The 19809-nt window shown below is 38.3% G+C and overlaps 1 protein-coding gene across 3 annotated transcripts in view; it reads left to right on the top strand.

Annotated features, from left to right (window-relative positions):
* BTBD9 (BTB (POZ) domain containing 9) overlaps nt 1-19381 on the top strand; it is a 161936-nt gene extending 142555 nt beyond the window's left edge. The window contains exons 1-10 of one of the 3 annotated variants that reach the window (XM_087359600.1): nt 8295-8448; nt 8569-8792; nt 9103-9232; nt 10301-10531; nt 10744-11008; nt 11971-12190; nt 12325-12554; nt 13325-13514; nt 14103-14289; nt 14941-19381. In XM_087359600.1, coding sequence (XP_087215726.1) covers nt 8377-8448; nt 8569-8792; nt 9103-9232; nt 10301-10531; nt 10744-11008; nt 11971-12190; nt 12325-12554; nt 13325-13514; nt 14103-14289; nt 14941-14964 — 1773 coding nt within the window. In that variant the 5' untranslated portion in view covers nt 8295-8376 and the 3' untranslated portion in view covers nt 14965-19381. Of the gene's footprint in view, nt 1-8294; nt 8449-8568; nt 8793-9102; nt 9233-10300; nt 10532-10743; nt 11009-11970; nt 12191-12324; nt 12555-13324; nt 13515-14102; nt 14290-14810 lie in introns of those variants that run through there. The other 2 variants (XM_022086804.2, XM_022086805.2) reach the window with 2 other exon arrangements.
* Nucleotides 19382-19809: the final 428 nt, after the last annotated feature.

The raw sequence follows: 19809 nt of genomic DNA, 5'->3' as shown, positions 1-19809 counted from the left end.
ACACACGGGAAAATTTATTTATTTGTTTATGGTATATTTAACGACTCTGTTCGTAGCTCAGATTATATAGTGTCGAATGATATGATGAATTGGAAAAGGATGTGGAAGGAAGTGGTCAGACCTTATTTAATGAACCATATCGGCATTTTTCTGGAGGAAAACCACGAAAAATCTCAGTCAAAATAGTCGGTCTCAGAGTACAGTAAAACTAGATATATACCGTTTTATTTCTAAGGGATTTTAAACTGAATAAATCCTGCTAAAAATGGTGTTACTCAGAAAATTTAACTGAAATCGATATACGACAATTTCAACAGTTTCGTAGTGAAATGTTGATCAGAACTGAATACAAATTAAAAATTGCATGCGGCTTGGACAATAAAACTATAAAACTATCAAAACTTTATCAAGAAAATTGAACAGTTCAGCACGCAGTATGATAATCTATTATAAACCTAAAGTATAATTGAAATGTTAAGTTTGTCTGCCCGTACATTAGCTTAAGATGTCGGTTTCCATATGACGTGATGTTTTTAAAAAATAAATCAAATTGCTTGTATGTGTCATATTTATTCGACGGGTGTGAGGATGGTTGTCTTTCGAGTTATTTGCTCTATGTTTGATAGAAATTGACCCTAGATGCATTGCCCTGATAATGGAAGCAATAACCACCCCCGAAACGTCGAAAAATTTCTACGCGCAACTTCTCAGAAAACAATAATCTTCTTGTGTTCTTAAATTTTTGGGAAATGTAAATCCATGGTGACGTAACATAATGTACAAGCAAGTATCAACGTAAGGGAATTCCAGACATATCAACACATTATTATTATTTGTGTAAAGAGTCAGAACGTTTCAATGGTTGTGTTTCTATTTTTGTGTAGACGTCATCGTCCTCTTTTGTTTTCTTACCATCTCTTTTACGAACCGAATATAACACACAGCCTTCTTTCCTTTTCCGTCAAACTCATTAAATCGAGTCTGTTACGACAGCAACCACTTTGGTCTAATTTGTCACTCCATAAAGTGTTTTAAAACAAGTCTTCAAGACTTCACTAATCTATTTAAAGGAAAGCATTCGTTAGCTCCAAGATTTTTTTTCTTACTTTCTCTCTCTCTCTCTCTCTCTCTCTCTTCTGCTACTTCTCATTCTCCTTAATGAGGCATCAAATAAGATTCTTTTTCTCCCCCCCTGGGGGCTGGGAAGGAGGAGTAGGAGGATGGGGGTTTGGTACAGGAGAGAGACTGCTTGGCAACTCTTTAAGTCTAAAATATAATTCAGTCCAGATGTCGATTACGCTATGCCCTATCTCAACTTTCATTCACACGCAATTTCCGATACGCTAATTTATATTACTTCTCGTCTCTCTTACGTGCAAAGGAACGGAGAAAAACTGAATGAACAGAAAAGAAGATTTAATTGGGTTATTTTGTTTTTTATAATTAAAACTGATGCCCCATAGAGGGATGAAATTGTCAGAATGAATAGTTTTTGTGCTCAATTTATAATGCAACGTTAGAGCTTCTTAAACTCCTAACTACCTCCACGGAGCATAATTCTTCTTGAGAAGCTACTAGTCACTCAGCTGTCCAACAAAAATTTCTCCATTTGTTCATTAACATGTTCACAAGAGACCGCCACCGGTCAATAAACAGATTAATCCAGTCCTCAGTATTCGTTTCCCGTTGTTTATGCCATGCCAAAGGATTGCCTACTTCCGGGGGACCCTCTGTGACATTTTGTAGGTTATTTATTATTGAAAACATACTAGCCTTCGCAGAACCCTTGTCGGATGTCTGCTACCATCTACGGAACTGGAGGTGTAGAGAAGCTGAGGGCGCTCCTTGCCATGGTAACAAGTGACCCATTTCTGTTACTATGATATTGCAGTCCATTTTTTATTTTATTTCTAGGTAAGTTATCAATTTTCTGTCTTCGAGTAAATATTTTGCTGATATTGAGTAAAATCTGCGTAAGTTTTCCTGTTTCTCGCTAAATAGCTATACAATACCTTTTAAACTTTTTGAAATACGGAACAATTCCCATATCTAGTTCTCAGTAAGTGTACACATTATTTGGTTAGTAATCCGAACACCTCAACTATTATAGTATGTTGCTGAAAGGAACATACTATTTTTAAAATGAATCCTGTAACAATGAGAATAGTAACTTTCGAATATATTAATATTCACAAGGCATTTCCAGTGTGAACGATCGGATACATTATACAATATGCAATTTAGTGAATTCATTTTATCTTCTGTGATAATTTATTGTACGCAACGTGATTCTTTTTTATTTTCCCCCCTCCTTCCCCCCAGCCAACCCAGGGCCAGCTGTTGAGTAGACAGAGTGAGCGCGCGACATCTCTGTGTCATGTTGTTGAACTATGTTCAGTTCTCTCGATTATTTAGCAGAATGTCGATTAGATGCTAAAAGGTTGAAATGAACGCATCCAACCCCCTTCTCCCCTAACCAGAACACCAGTGTGCATTTTACTATACTTCTTAGAAATTAATAAATGAATATTTAATTTATGTAATGGAAAGGATGAGAAGTAACGTAATTATTCAGTGTTTCTTCGTCAACGGAATGAAAGCAGAGTTAAAGTAGATGGACGATGAAGTTTTTAACGTCGCCTCAATTGAAAGACGTACTGCCAAAGATAAATCCTTCTGCCTTCAAAGATAAATAACAGTTATTAAAATGGAAATTGTTATTATCTTAAAGTATCCATTTTGTTGAAACCGAGAGGGTTTAGCAAATCGGTAAAGCGCTCGACACGTAATCGGCCAGTGTCTAGTTCGAATCTTGGCCGAGTGTAATTGTAGGAGAATAAAATTATTTTTATTAAGACAAGATTTTCATTTTCTGAAAATCGTACGATACTCAAATTTTGTTTGCTGGCCAGGAAGATGGCTACCTTGCCAGAATATTTTGTATTAGCGGCTTTCAGATTTTCTGTTATTCGAGTGTTCGTTAATTAATTGTTTCGTTTGCTTATTATTTTAGTTTATGATGCTAGCAGATTTACTAGAGACGCCAAAACTTACTTTCTTCCAGTGAAAAGTGAGAGATGTGTATGTGTTCATAGGTTATACGAATAGATCCATGTCGTAATATATGAACTGTTTCTCTGATATTTCATCTGTCGTAGTTTTTTTTTTATTTGTAGTGTTCTGTCTGACGACAGGTCCATATGAACAGGATCCATCCATCCTTTTCTCGGACTGGGACCTGTTCATATACGTTCTTGGCAGATGATCCAGAAGTGGTTTGCCATTGCCTTCTTCTGTGTGTGAATGGAGTAATTGTTGGGATGCCACGGAGGAAAACTCCGTGTTGCCTAGACCACGGCCTTGCCCAACACAAGTTATAAATTCGGGCACCGCCGGGAATCGAACCCGAGACCCCAGGATTACAAGGCCAGCGTTCTAACCTCTAGACCACCTCATCTTATTATTATTTAGTGTTCTGTCTGACGACAGGTCCATATGAACAGGATCCTTCCATCCTTTTCTCGGACTGGGACCTGTTCATATACGTTCTTGGCAGATGATCCAGAAGTGGTTTGCCATTGCCTTCTTCTGTGTGTGAATGGAGTAATTGTTGGGATGCCACGGAGGAAAACTCCGTGTTGCCTAGACCACGGCCTTGCCCAACACAAGTTATAAATTCGGGCACCGCCGGGAATCGAACCCGAGACCCCAGGATTACAAGGCCAGCCTTCTAACCGCTAGACCACCGTGGCACCACCGAGAGTTATTAAGTTTTATTTAATTTTTCTGGAGTTCAGATGCAGGTCTGGTTGTAAATTTCATAGTTTTAGTTGTTAAATTATTCCCGCATACTGGAGTAGTTGAAGTAAAGGTGAATCACCAACATATATTCTAGCCATGGGAAGTTTCTGATAAGTGCAATGTTTCCATACCCGATTGATTCCCTTTCACGACGGGAAGCACACACACATTTATCACTAATAACGATGTAGATCCTGCGTCAAAAATTGACTGTGCGCCGCGTCTGACAAATGCTCCCTTGTCAAATAACTATTTATCTTGTCATCCCTTCTATTCATTTCGTGAAATAAAACTTGCATTGAAATCGCCTACTTTTTCAGTGACTTCGTCTCATAGACTCTGTGTGATAAGTAGTGGTCTACAGAGGTTAGCCAATGGAATTGCATTTACATTAATTTATAGTGACAAACCGCAGAAGAAGATTTATTTTATTTATTTAGTGTTCTGTCTGACTACAGGTCCATATGAACAGGATCCTTCAATCCTTTTCTCGGACTGGGACCTGTTCATATACGTTCTTGGCAGATGATCCAGAAGTGGTTTGCCATTGCCTTCTTCTGTGTGTGAAGGGAGTAATTGTTGGGATGCCACGGAGGAAAACTCCGTGTTGCCTAGACCACGGCCTTGCCCAACACAAGTTATAAATTCGGGCACCGCCGGGAATCGAACCCGAGATAACTTAAATTATTGTAATCAGAAATGCTTAAATTAATTTTATTACAGTACTTCAGAGGTTTTCGATTAAGCGTGTTAGCAAGTTGTTGTGTCGATCGTGGTCTTTTTGGTTGTGACGTCTTGTAGTCTTGTAAGAGGATACCAACGTTACGGAGGAACGTATCGCCTCCATGTTTTGTCTGAAGATGCAAGAGATAATATAGAAATTTCTATGACGAAAGTGGTTTACGTCTTATTTCTTACAGTTCTTCGGTAGAAATAAAAAAAATCATTGTTACTGAACTGTTTCTTAAATTGTTTAATCCTTTAGAGCCGAGTTCCAGCTAATTTAACATTCAGTAATTTTTTGTAAGACTTGAGGTTCTCACAGCGGTGAGTATGAAGATTTCTGTCTTCTGGGTTGTTGCGCTGTGTAGACTGGTCGATGTTTACCAACGTTTCAGAGGTCATACTGCCTCCATCATCAGGGCCCAGAAGACAGAAATCTTCATAGCGTAAATAACTTAGAAAGAATCGCCCTGATGACGGAGGCAGTATGACCTCTGAAACGTCGGTAAATATCGACCAGACTACACAGCGCAACAACCCAGAAGACAGAAATCTTCATAGCGTAGATAACTTAGAAAGAATCGCCCTGATGACGGAGGCAGTATGACCTCTGAAACGTCGGTAAATATCGACCAGACTACACAGCGCAACAACCCAGAAGACAGAAATCTTCATAGCGTAGATAACTTAGAAAGATTCGCCCTGATGACGGAGGCAGTATGACCTCTGAAACGTCGGTAAATATCGACCAGACTACACAGCGCAACAACCCAGAAGACAGAAATCTTCATAGCGTAGATAACTTAGAAAGATTCGCCCTGATGACGGAGGCAGTATGACCTCTGAAACGTTGGTAAACATCGACCAGACTACACGGCGCAACAACCCAGAAGACAGAAATCTTCAGTAATTTTTTGTTTTGTGATTATGGATTTCGTATGAGTCTTACTGTAAACAGCGATTATTTGCTTAAACGATATTAACCAAGCGATATTTGTAATGGTGAAGTGTTTTCTTTGCGGTACGGACTAAATTATAAATACAAATTGGACGAGCTTTTGCTTCAAAGGGTTAGGAAACTGAACCTGTGTGTCTGAACACCAAGTGGGCTGCACTTTTTAGGTTTCCATTAACACTCTTGTTTTATGTAAAGTGTAAAACGTTATTACGTACCGACCAGCCAATGTCCTGATAGTTGAATTTAGCGATTAGATACGATCTAACGGTTACTAAAGACATTATAAGATGTTTAATCATATCTCGCGATCCATTTGAATTGAAAAGGGATTATACGTGTCAAACAGAAGTAGCTGTCACATCGATGAATTTGACTCGTTCACTCGTTTTAAACACACAGTGATCCAAAATACAAAGCTCTGAAAAGAATAATGGTTTTCAATTGAAAAATGAGAGACGCTCTAAAATCGGGTGGAGCTTTGACCGCGCACAAAGGTGTGTAAATTGGACAACCCTCCTCCTCAACACTCATACTAAGGACTGACTCGATGGGGGTACATTTTTTGTGTATGTGCGTGGTTTGTAAAGGCTGAGTAAAAAAAAATGAATAGGCAAGCCACTGAGAAAAAGTGCCTTTTAATATTTCGGAATACTGAATTGTGCTTGGAGGTGATGAGCATAATTCGGCAACATGATTTATTTTGTTGTGATGTAACAGCGTAGACTTTTACGTGTTTAACAAATTAGCAGCCTTTTACAGTATTAAAATTTTACCTGTTTGAGGTTAATAGATGAATAAATGATAATGTATAAGACTTGAGGTTCTCACAGCGATGAGTATGAAGATTTCCGTCTTCTGGGTTGTTGCGCTGTGTAGTCTGGTCGATGTTAACCAACGTTTCAGAGGTCATACTGCCTCCGTCATCATTGCGATTCTTAGTATGAAGATTTCTGTCTTCTGGGTTGTTGCGCTGTGTAGTCTGGTCGATGTTAACCAACGTTTCAGAGGTCATACTGCCTCCGTCATCATTGCGATTCTTAGTATGAAGATATCCGTCTTCTGGGTTGTTGCGCTGTGTAGTCTGGTCGATGTTAACCAACGTTTCAGAGGTCATACTGCCTCCGTCATCATTGCGATTCTTAGTATGAAGATTTCTGTCTTCTGGGTTGTTGCGCTGTGTAGTCTGGTCGATGTTAACCAACGTTTCAGAGGTCATACTGCCTCCATCATCAGGGCGGTGAGTATGAAGATTTCTGTCTTCTGGGTTGTTGCGCTGTATAGTTTGGTCGATGTTAACCAACGTTTCAGAGGTCATACTGCCTCCGTCATCAGAGTATGAAGATATCCGTCTTCTGGGTTATTGCGCTGTGTAGTCTGGTCGATGTTAACCAACGTTTCAGAGGTCATACTGCCTCCGTCATCAGGGCGATGAGTATGAAGATTTCTGTCTTCTGGGTTGCTGCGCTGTGTAGTCTGGTCGATGTTAACCAACGTTACTGCGTCCGTCATCAGGGCGATGAATTCACAGCGCAAGAACCCAGAAGACAGAAATCTTCATACTCAATCGCCCTGATGATGGAGGTAGTATGACCTCTGAAACGTTGGTTAACATCGACCAGACTACACAGCGCAATAACCCAGAAGACGGATATCTTCAAATGATAATGTACATTAATCGCGACAAATCCGTAGGTTTTAATATACTTTAACGCCATTGAAATTACATTTAACTCAAATTGACGTCTCTGTGAAGAATCAAAAAGCTCTCTTTTCACCACGTCCAGTCCATTAATAGGGCTTACCCAGCATCCTACCCAATGGGTCCCGTACTTTCTAAAGACTTGGTGTTTAATTAAATAGTAATTAATCTTTTTAAGTGCATTTCATCTATTATTTTAAATCACGAATTTAGAAACACGTTGAAAATCTCTTACAGCACTTTCAGCTCGGATTAACATCCTCCACCCTTTTCTGTGTTTATATTATTTATAAACATATACATAGGCCTGTGTTCTGTTCTTATTTGAGGTTTAATAATCTTAGTGTGAATCTTTAAAACGTGTTACGTGAGGACTGAAGGGAAAAGCGTACATGTAAGAAAGCAAGTGTGGAATTGTAAGTGAGTGTTCCGTGGGTTAAGGGTAAGTCTTTCTGGGTGCATCTTCTTTCTGATAGTATGGAGCTAATACATAGGATGAAATGTGTGTTCTATCTCGTCATCTCAAAGCCTTATCTGCCAGAGCTCGATTCAATTTGCGTGCTGTAGGAGAGAAGATTTGACGGGAGGAGCTGTGGAAACTAGTTAAGAACCCATGAACAAAATCCATGACCGTACATTTCCATTAGCGATGTTCAGACAACCGCTAACCAAGCAAACAAGGATGCTTATAGGCCTGTAGGATGAAAGGAAACTCATTCAAAAACCCATCATGACTTCCTGTGGAGTTCTACGTTTGTTTTAAAGAAATTAATTATGTTTGCCTTTTTTACATATGATTCTGTATAATAAAACTTCATGAATATTTTTACCGAGGCAAAAAAGGTTTTGTGAATTTATGTAATCTGCGAGATGAAATTATTTCACATTTATTTTCCATCCAACTATCCAGATAAACGTCTGGATGCATACGTATTTTAAAATAATCTCATGCACAGGTGGACATTTTCAATCTTTCTCAATTAGTATGCAAAGTCTCCAAAAGATGTCTCATTCAATAGTCCTTCAGTACATCTAGCGGTAGGAAAAGGAAGTTGCCTTGCGTTCGTTCTCTTTGCCCGACTCCTGTTTACTTTGCTTTCTAGTTACTAATATCGTAGCTGTGCGCCTTCTTCTCCACGGTTGCGTCTGTTTTCATTCTCTTTGAAGAATTTGCCGTTTATAAAAATGTCGGTGTATGTGTTGTGTTTGTATCTGTCACGGCGTTGACGGTTGTCTGTGTGTTATATGTACAGATTTCATTTTATCGGTTAGTACAATCGTCAGCTCGTGCTTTAATGTAGTTATTAATGTGATAGAATTATTATAATTAAAGTGATTTTTAGTAGTGGTAATCTCATTCATACTATTTTTTTTTTGCATTGCACAGTTGATTAGAAGAATTCAAATTCTGTATTTCACCGTCACAATGAGCAGCCATCATCACCTTGGTCCTAATGCACCTACAGGCGAAGTAGAACACATTAACTATTTGTCGGAACATATTGGTGCCCTGTTTCTGAATGATGAATACAGCGACGTGATTCTTACTGTAGATGGACAACGTTTCCATGGCCACAAAGTCATATTGGCAGCTCGTAGTGAATACTTCAGGTAACTTGTCAGCTGTGCAACATTTAAAATTATATGCAAAATTTGAACTAATTTTAATTACATGATACAACTGTACTGGTAAACTTTGACAAAAATATATATATTCAGTACCTTTGGCGTGGTTTGCTGGAGAAACCTCACAGTAAGTTTGTTGTGGATGAGCAGAAAGACATTTTCTTAAAGTAGTAGAACACAGTCTCAAAGTGTGTGCATGCCCTTATAGTATCTGTAATCACCATATGGTTTCTTCTAAGATACATGATTTGTAAAGTGCATATTATCAAGCACTGTTACAACAATGATATTACAGGGCTCTGCTGTATGGAGGCATGAGAGAATCTCAGCAGTCAGAAATTGAATTGAAAGGAACATCATTAGGAGCCTTCAAAGGATTGCTGAAATATATTTATACAGGACATATGTCACTTGCAAATCAAAAGGTATGTTATTAAAATATTGTAAGTTCTGGAGTGTATTTATTAACGTTTTTCCTGTTTGTTGTAATTATAAATAATGTATTTCACTGCAGTTTTATATCTTATCTCTGGACTGAGTTCCTGTTTCTGTTTGCTTGGAAACAGTTTAAACATAGTTTGCCACTTTTCTTATCTCCCACAATTCTTGTAATGTTGTAACCTCTCCTACCCAACTCTTTTTGCCTTACCATTCACCACCCCTCCAGCTACATTCAAACAAGAAATGTTACCAACTCTGGGTTAATGTCTTGACCCACAGAGACAAGCTGTCCTGACTGAGGTTTTTTTGTGATTTTGCTCAGTCCCTTCAGGCAAATGCCAGGAAAGAACCTTGAATTAGATTGTGATTGCTTCATTCCAAATGCATTATGATGTCTATAGGCATGTAGGCATTGCTAGTGTTTCAAAGGAATGTCAGTAACCATCTGTGAGTCTATATCAGGGGTGCCAACCCGCGGTCCGCATGTGGCCCACCTTGAACATTTTTCCGGCCCGCGAGATTCATCACACTTTTACAAAATATATTTATTTTATAATGGCCAAAGTAGTGAAAACCAATGTATTAAAAAAATACATTATTTGTGCATCCATATATTCAAAAATTATCTGTCGAAATTATGAGAAAAAATTAACTTTGATTTTAAAATAATATTCTTGCGAATATATGACAGATATTGCCTGTTTTATTCATTATTATTATATTATCTATGTTTACATTTAAGAATAATAGTAAACACAATAATAATAACTCATTATGTTTCAATTTTTCACTCCAAAAAAATGTCTATAGTGTATCTAAATCTAATATGGGGATATATAATTTTATATGTGGCCCGCGGAGTTACGATGCATTTCCAAAGTGGCCCGAAAGATCATTTGGGGTGGCCACCCCTGGTCTATATGGTGTCATAACCCTACGGACCACACTCCTCATTTTCATTGCTGTGAAAGTCCCATTTCTCATAAGCCAAATATCTTTCTGTGAAAATATGTGCTTTTCCTTTCACTGGGTTTTTGTTTCTGCCATGACAGGAAGATGTTATCTTAGATATCTTAGGTCTGGCTCACCAGTACGGATTTGTGGATTTGGAAGCTTCCATCTCAGACTACCTGCGAGAAATTCTTCAGATTCGCAATGTGTGCATCATCTTTGATGCCTCCCGACTTTACCAACTTCAGTTCCTTACTCGAGTCTGCTCTTCCTTTATGGATCGGCATGCTTCGGACATCATTCATCACGAAACATTTTTGCAACTATCTGCTGTAAGAAAATATTTTAACTCAAGTAACATAATAGAACTGGAAACAAGTATGAAAATTAAATCGATCAATTAATGCTGTTTTTAAGAAGGGAGTGACATTATACAAGCATTTAAATGGTGATTAACATTAAATCTGTCTGATGTGTATTGTATTTAATTATCTACTTTTACGTTATATTTTAAATGTGACTGCATATTATTCTCATTTTTCAGAGTGCCGTTAAAGAATTAATTCTCCGTGACTCTTTCTATGCACCTGAGGTGGAAATCTTTCGTGCTGTCTGTGAATGGGTTCAAGCCAATCCAGATGAAGATGCAAATGACATTTTGAGTGTTGTTCGACTCCCACTTATGTCATTGTCGGAGTTGCTTGGAGTTGTGAGACCAGCTGGTTTGGTCAGTCCTGATACGATATTAGATGCTATCCAAGCAAGGACGCAGGCACGAGATTCTGATCTTAACTACAGAGGATGTTTGAGTAAGTATTGGAAAGTACAGTGGTCATTATGTTGGAATTTTCTTTTGTGCGTGCTGAGAGTTTCAATTAAAAATTGTTTCTAGTAATGAACAATCTGTTGACAGGTGGTATTTTGTATGGTGTTTATGTTTGACGGTTTGTGCGGTCACAGAAACTGGAAGTCCAGTACCGCTAAAGCGGTCCATCCACGTACGAGTCTGGCTCGGCTCGGGTTCCATCGAGCCAGACTCGCCTATGGGTGGGGTGTCACGAGCCGAGTCTGCTACGCATGTGTGGTGAAATATATCTGAGCCCGGCTCACGAGTCAAGCTCGCCGAGCCTGACTCGTACGTGGATGGGCCGCTTAATACAGAAGACTGTCATTGAACGTGATGCAGAACCAATTCTGATCCCATCCTTACTACCCTCCTTCCCGAGAACCATATTAATGTTCTCGTCCTCTGTCGTTCCGAGAGTTTTCCCACAAAAAATCTGGACGTATTCTTTGTCTAGCCATACGTATAGTTCTTTGTGGTGCTCTACATTTAATTATCCCAGATAAGTCATGAATTTCTCATAGATGTTATGTCCTTAATTAATCTTTTATTTCATCCTTCTTATGTCCAAATATTTCTCTGTTCTTCCCTTAGAGTAAGAGATGACATAGAAAAGAACCAATAAAATTAATTATTTGTATATCCTGATTTTTGGCAATTTTGAAATAAGACAATATAACAGTTTTTGAAGTGAAAGCAGAGAGGGTTTTTCAAGGATGGAAAGGAGGAAAAAGTATGAATAAATATAGAATAAATAATAAGTGACAAGGAAAGAAGATACAGGGGAGAAAACTGAAGAGGATATGGAGTTGCATTAAAATTATGTTGAAATTGTCAAGTGTGAAAGTTCAAGTAACTCCGACATCAAAAGACAATTTAATTTTTGTAATTATATCTCTGTATTTATTACTATTTGTCTTGATGCAGTGCCAGATAAGAATGTGGCACATCCAAGACATGGAACCCAGGTGTTGCAAGGTGAGATGCGGTCAGCTCTGCTGGACGGAGACAGCCACAATTATGACATGGAGCGAGGCTACACCAGACACACGATCAACGAGTCGGGGGACCATGGCATTTTGATCAAGTTAGGAATGCAAGCCATTATCAATCACATCAAAATGTTACTATGGGATAGGGATCTGAGGTACTGAAAGTCATTACTTTTGCTCAGGCATTATTTTTTGAAGCCAACTGTGTTAGGGCGTTGTGCCGTATCGTGTGCTGCAGGTCCGAACGTAGAATTGACAGACTGTACATGTTGCTATTTTTCTGTTACAGATCCTACTCATATTACATTGAAGTCTCAGTGGACCAAAAGGATTGGGTTCGTGTAATTGAGCATACCCGTTTTTACTGTCGCTCTTGGCAGTACTTGTATTTTGAGCCTCGTGTCGTCCGATACATTCGCATCGTTGGAACGAATAACACTGTGAACAAGGTGTTTCATGTTGTGTCCTTTGAAGCCATGTTTACACACAACAGTGTTGAACTTCAGAATGGTCTTGTTGGTAAGTTCGTGTCACGTGCTTAATGCTTGTAGCGCAGTTTTCGTTCAGGAAAAAATGTATCAGTTCTGTCACTTTTATAAATAATCCGTGGCGTAACAGCCCTCTGAGAGCCAAAGCCGACTATCTTGACTGCTGGCCTCACGTTCATGCCTAAGAAGAGGTGAACAATCATCCAACCAGATACAGGGTGACGTGTGGTCAGCACGACGAACCCCCAGCCATTGCTAGCTTTCATGACCGGATTACGCTACCCATTGTAGCTCCCCAATTTCCTCACGATGCTGGGTTGGCACCGGTCCCATACACAGGTCGTAAAACTCATGAGAAATTTCTTTCCCCGAGACTCAAACCAGCACGCATTCCGTATCACCGGTCCAAAGCATGATGCCGCAGACCGCGCTGCTACGGCGCGGGACCGTCACCTTTATAGTGTGGTATTATGTTTGGGTTTTGTTGATTCAGGAATTTTCCATTGTGCACAAATAGAAGATGCTGTTGATGATGATATTACTGTTATTGTTTTAACAACAGCCAAATGGCCACTTACAGATACAGCACAAAAAACAAAACATTGCTAATAATATAACAACAGCATCACCGTCACTACGAACCTGATTGGCTGTGTTTTCACACTCACGTTTAAAAAGATATTGGGAATAAAGAGAAGTTTATTAAAATTAATTTAAATCATTGATAGTTACTCTGTGAAAATTATGGGGTTTTGTGTTGTATTTTTTCTGTACTTATTGAGCATCTTTGCTATGTTTCAGTACCAAAGGAAAATGTGGCTACCATCAGTAAGAGTGCATTTGTGATTGAAGGGGTGAGTCGCAGTCGAAATATGTTGTTAAATGGAGAAACGAAAAACTATGATTGGGATTCAGGATACACATGCCATCAGCTGGGCAGTGGAGCCATTTTGGTCCAGCTAGGACAGCCTTACATGATTGGTTCCATAAGGTAAAATGTAAATAATATAAATATTGTAATCTTTTGACGATGTGTATGCAGGATGGCTGCTAACTGCCAGGACATCTTGTAAACCGTGTATTCATATTGTACTATTAACATTTGTAAATAATTAATTAGTGTTAGGGAGAGTATGGGGTCCGCAGTGGCCGCACGGTCTGAGGCGTGAGCCTTGTGCCGCTTGGTCGCTGGGACCGTGGGTTCGAATCCCACTCAAGCCATGGATGTTTGTCCGCGTTTTTCTGTGTAGTGCTGTCCTGTGTACAGGTAGAGGCCTTGCGACGGGCCGATCCCTCGTCCAAGGAGTCATACCGAATGTCTAAAGATCAAGCCAACAAAACGTTGGGACCTGCAGTGCTCAGGCACTTGAAGAACGGGTCGTTGCCAGTATCCCAGTAAGGAGAGTATGAAGTGCGTTGTTTGCTTATTGACAGACCAAAGTTAGAAAGTTCACAGAGGTTGTAAAATCACAAAGAATGTATTTGGAAAATGTGTTTTTTCTGTTGCACTTGTCCTTTGAAGTATGAGGACTTCATTGTTCATTTTCTCTGATACTTTTATTTTGTTGTAACATTCTAGATTGCTGCTGTGGGATTGCGATGATCGCAGTTACAGCTACTTTGTAGAGGTCTCTGTCAACATGTGGGAGTGGGAACTGGTGGTCGATAAAACGCACGAAATCTGCAGATCTTGGCAGACGTTGAAGTTTGAACCAAGGCCAGTTGTCTTTATTCGCATTGTGGGAACGCACAACACAGCGAATGAGGTACCATTTACAGAATTTCTGAAGGAGATTGACAGAATACTATACATGACTTGTGCAATTATTAGGTGAATTTAGATAAATAGATACAAATTTTTGAGCTATGTGAAACTTTATCACATCTTTTATGGGTGATAAGCTGCGTGAAAATCGTCGTATTTTATCGTGCCATGTAACCTCTTGCTGCAAGTGGTCACTTTCTTTCAGGTTTTCCTACTAAAATGTTGAATGAATTTCCTATTTCCCTGTTGTATGTTTAATGTTCCAGCCATGTTATTGTCCTTCATTTTATTATCCTAGTAATACTTGGTGAAGAATAAAAATTATGAAGTTCCTCATTACACAGTTTTGTCCATCTGCTCGTTATTTCGTGCATCTGTTGGATCCATTTATTCACCTCAGCAAACAAGGGTTAAGAATAATATACAGCCAGGTTTTCAAAGCAGAAATTTCTGGAGAAAGGAGTGTGACAGCTAGGTTTCTTTGGTACTCGTATATAGAAGTGTGCTTGAAATATTTTCCAGGTTTTCCACTGTGTTCACTTTGAGTGTCCGGCACAGTCAGAAGAAACAAGCGTAATTGTGGCAGCACCAGTTCAGGATGGTTCTGGTGATGTATCGCACTCTAAAACCATCGTTCTCTCCAACTCTCCAGGTATTAGTCACGCCGCGGAGATAAGAGAGGAAATTAAAACGGCAGAGGACGAAGCCGACGGAAACGAACATCGTGAAGAAAACCAGTTGACAATTCAAGAACAGGACAAATCTGAAGACGCTGCTGTTCCTCAACCCTGATTGCTAAAAAAAACAGTAACAGCCACTCCGTCTGTGATCACTCTTCCATATTATTTTGTGAAGAGCCATGGACATTCCTGTGTCCTCTTAGGTTGTGTTTCGTTCAACAGCTGGTTCACTAAATATTGTTCATCCTGTATTTTTTCGCCTTTCTGTTTTGGATAAATTTTGTGAGAATAAATATTTTTGTTGCTGAAAAGTTAGGGGCAATGAAGCGGTCCTTTTCGGTACAGTGTATGGAAAATATAATTTTAATTTCTTTTGTATTTGAGAATTATTATTATTATAATACTATCAAAACACAACATTTATAAGTAATTTGAGATGTTAAATAATAGCGTAACAAATTTCATTAGCTCATAATTTTGATTATTTGAATGCAGTTAAATTAATGCAAGAAAAACAGATACTAAGATGCTGATCAGATGACAAAAATATATAAAATATTGTTACTAGTTGAAATTAAAGTACACCTATTGCAGTCATTATTGAGGTCATAAATTATATTAATTTACCATTGTGGTCATTGGGGGCCCGCAGTGGCCGCGCAGTCTGAGGCGTGGGCCTTCTGCCGCTCAGTCGCTGGGACCGTGGGTTCGAATCCCACTCAAGCCATGGATGTTTGTCCGCTTTTTTCTGTGTTGTGCTGTCCTGCGTACAGGTAGAGGCAAGACAGCCTGAAAAGTGTTCTGCACAGATTTAATCTAGAATAAATTGTTTTCGTGTATGTAACTCTACGTTTAAATATTTAATTTCACATGAATATTTTAAAATCATGTAGCCTCGCTTGCATTAGTTCATTTGCTTTAAATTGTCATGAAATACTTTAAGAGCGAAGAAAATTTTAATTAAAAACGAATTTACAATACTTCTTGGTAACACACGTTTATAAAAGCCTTGTTTTAACTCCCCCCCCCCCCCCCTAATTGTGCTCATCAAGTAATATTTATTCAAATCCAAATTGCCATCAGAAAGACATACAATTTTAATGATGTATGATTTGAGGTTTTCACAGCGGTGAGCCTGAACATTGCCGTCTTCTGGGTTATTGCGCTGTGCAGTCAGGTAGATTTCCACCAGTGTTTCACAGGTCATACTGCGTCTATCATCAGGGTGATGACGGAGGCAGTGTGACCTCTGAAAGGTTGGTGGAAATCTATCTGACTGCACGGCGCAATAACCCAGAAGACGGCAATCTTCAATTTTAATGATATTTCAAGAGCAGTTTCTGAATTATACATAACTTAATTAAAGCTTGTTCTAAAATAGGTTGGTATTGTCCTTGCATCACAAACCTTTGTTATAATCCAGAGCAGCCATGAAGATGGCTTTTTATACCACATTCCAGTTTAGGAATAGATAAATATGCCTTCTGTTGTTCTTTCTCATAAAAAATCTAAGCTGCTTCAATATTTGATTTCTCTGCCATAATGAAATTAATTTATTTTTGGGTGCCAGCACTCAAAAGTAGAATCAGCATTAACTGAATGATTGTGAAGGCTTAAAGTCAGTTCGAAAAATTATTCTGAAAAACTGATTTGGAACTACTTGACTGCAGTCAGTAACTTTCATTCATGACATTTGATTTGAACAAAATACATTTATTCTTATAAATTCAACGGTATCAGCTAAATTATAACATACTTCGAGACCGTACCGAATTTATTCAAGTTCTGGAATTTTAAGAAATGAAAGCTATGTTTTCCATAAAGCTCCCGTATAAAGCCTTAAAGACCATGTATACAAATATTCATGATTGTAGGCTGTGTAATTTTTTTAAAATAATTTTAAGTATCTCAGACAAACTACTAGAATTATACTCATTATATGTATGATGGAAATGTGAGGGAAAGTCAGTGAGTAAGTAACCGAGTTGCGAATTCAATGGAAAATATACTTTTGTGCAGATGGGTGGAAACTTAACTCTTTAGGTGATCCAGCGTGGGTAAAGAACGCTTTATGGGCTCATCTGTGTTAGTTTCTGTCACATTTTTTTCTAAGAGGTAGGCATCCCACATGATCAGTGTCAGTGTTTCACAACAGTGGGTACCGACGTTGTTGGGACTCACTGTCGCATGTCAGCGACATCGAAACACGTTAGCACAACGAGGACTGAAGGACGTTGTTGGAACAGGTTTAATACATTCGGAATGTCAGTGTACGCCTTCCCAGTCTTGTTATTTATCTACATAAAAAGCATTTACTGCAGTTTAAAGCAGCTGTCCCATATTTCGTCTGGGGCATGAAACCCTGGTGTATAGAAAGTCTTTGTCTGCCATCAGATCTATCATCCTGGAGCAGTTTTCATTTTTGTGTTGCAAACAAAGCATTTGTTATCAAGATAATTGATTGTTTAACAGGCCAAAAGGGGGGAAATTGCTTGGGAAAATGTCAGGATTACTCTCCCCATGCCTGTAAACATTTCAGGGGTACATCACAAACCATCTCTGTAGGCTGTAACCATCACTTTCCCAGTTGACGGTACAGCTTTTGAACATGAATGATCTAATATCTTTATGTTGCACTGACACATTTGAATTCATGAAGATTTCTGTCTTCTGGGTTATTGCGCTGTGTAGTGTGGTTGATGTTAACGAATGTTTCAGAGGTCATACTGCCTCCGTCATCAGGGCGATTTATCATCATCTGAAACATTGGTTAACATCGATCAGACTACACAGCGCAACAACCCAGAAGACAGAAATCTTCATACTCACCGCTGTGAAAACCTCAAATCTTACATTTGAATTCATGTTGAAAGTGATAAATCCAGGTCTCATTAGCTGTAGTGGTTCTGTGCAGCTCGTCATGGGAAGTTTCAAAGCTACTATGATACTTTGTAATTTGTGAGTGCACACTTTGTGAAATTGGAGTCGCTCATAGCAAACACTATAAGGACAAGCCATGAGAATGTAAAACATTTTTCAATGTATTATAAAATGCCAGTCAGTCTGCTCAATCCAGTACTTCCAATTTCAATTGTGTTGGTATTACTGTTCTTGCATTATTTTTTACCAACTTGTGAGCATGAGAAAAGTTTGTGCATCATTTGTGGATAACTGCATTCAGTAAATACGTCTCGCCTTATACGGGTAATATTTCCTTGTACGTGTGTTTGCGGCATAGTTGTCGGTCCTTGAAAGAATATTTTTCTTCGTGGCTTGTTTTGTGAACAAATTTGAGTCTGCGGTTAGAGCCTTGGAAGGTGACGCCAGCTAGTACTAACAAATGATCGCATATTGCGGGAAATCTGTGTGTGGTTTTACTTTCGGCTTACTTACTGACTTACCATGTTTGTTAATTTATTTCTCTTATTTGATTCTTTCATTTGTGTTTACAGTATTTTATGTCACTCGTTGCTGTTAAAAATTCGTATTAATGGTTCATGATAATTAAATATAATAATACAAATTTAAACAGAACTTCATAGCAATTTTTAATTATTAAAAAATAGATTAACTGGATGGACTATTTCTATTAACTTTTTCATCTGTGAGATATCACCAACTGATGTTGTGTTGTAGCCGATGCACAAATTGAAAGGCAAGCTGTATTTTTAATAATGTAAATAACACATCTTTATGTTTATATTATCTGAGAGATATAGGCTAATGTTGATGGTGCTACTTGACATGTGCTAATTATAAGGTTTACATAAGTTTGTAAAATTAATATGTAAAGAAATATTCTTTTTCTAGTCGGATGTTACTATTAATTTTGCATGGGGAATATAGCATTTTCTTTGCTATATGTAATATGAATCTTTTATATAAGAATGTAAGTCTTTGGCCTTCAAAGATAAGCAAAGTTGTCTCTTAAAGTTTATCTAATGTTTTGATGATTGCTGGTACTCCATTTTGGTGTCTGTAATATACACTAGCTGGTCCTCCAGGTTAGGGATTGGTCGCAAGGCTAACAACCTTGCACCATAAAAAGGAAGATGTTTCGAAACCTCAATCAAAGCCTCGGACAGACAGACCTAACAGAGGACCGAATGGAAGAGGAAAATTGAGGAGGCCATGGACCGAATACGGACCGGAGATTCATAGAAGAAGAAGAGATGTATGTTGAATGTCAGGTGGGATTCCAGTTTGTTAAATGGTTTCTGGAAACCGTCGGCAGTCAACGTAGCTTATCCTTGAAAGCCAGAGGTATACATTAACTCCAGCTGCAAAGAATAAGGACTGGAATTTTCATATAAGAAATTGATTTTATTGTAAATTTAATGTAGTGGACTCTTAATATATTGTGGTCAGGATATTCATATAAGTGAAAAGTGACAGTAAATACATTTAATAATTTCTGGTTATTTTATTAATTCAGTGATGAGAACTGCACCCATTTGTTTTCCATAAAAGGATGATGGTTTATCAAATTTAAATTTTCCATGTTCCTTTTATTCTGAATGTTATGTAGTTTGTACTTTTAGTATACAAAACTGTGCATATTGCACAATCAAAAGTGGACAAGTGAAATTTATTTGCCTTACATGTTTAGTTGTTGACTTTCCTTTACGTTGCAATTTTTATGAACATCGGCGACCATTCATTATACCCTTTAATTAAAATTTGGTACAAGAATTAGATATTGGTATATGATGATTAAAAATGTTTATGGGATATTGGTAAATGGGTATCAGAATCAGGAGGAGAAATTGTTAACTGATAACACTTTATTTGAAACTCATGTGTTATTCTTGATCTCTATTCCGGTTCCAACAAATTTTGTA

Source organism: Zootermopsis nevadensis, unplaced genomic scaffold, assembly GCF_977971745.1.
Source record: "Zootermopsis nevadensis isolate Lab colony 2312 unplaced genomic scaffold, Znev_1.0 Znev_ptg000032l, whole genome shotgun sequence".
In the NCBI taxonomy this organism is placed as follows: domain Eukaryota; kingdom Metazoa; phylum Arthropoda; class Insecta; order Blattodea; family Termopsidae; genus Zootermopsis; species Zootermopsis nevadensis.
This window is presented reverse-complemented; position numbering and strand designations above follow the sequence as displayed.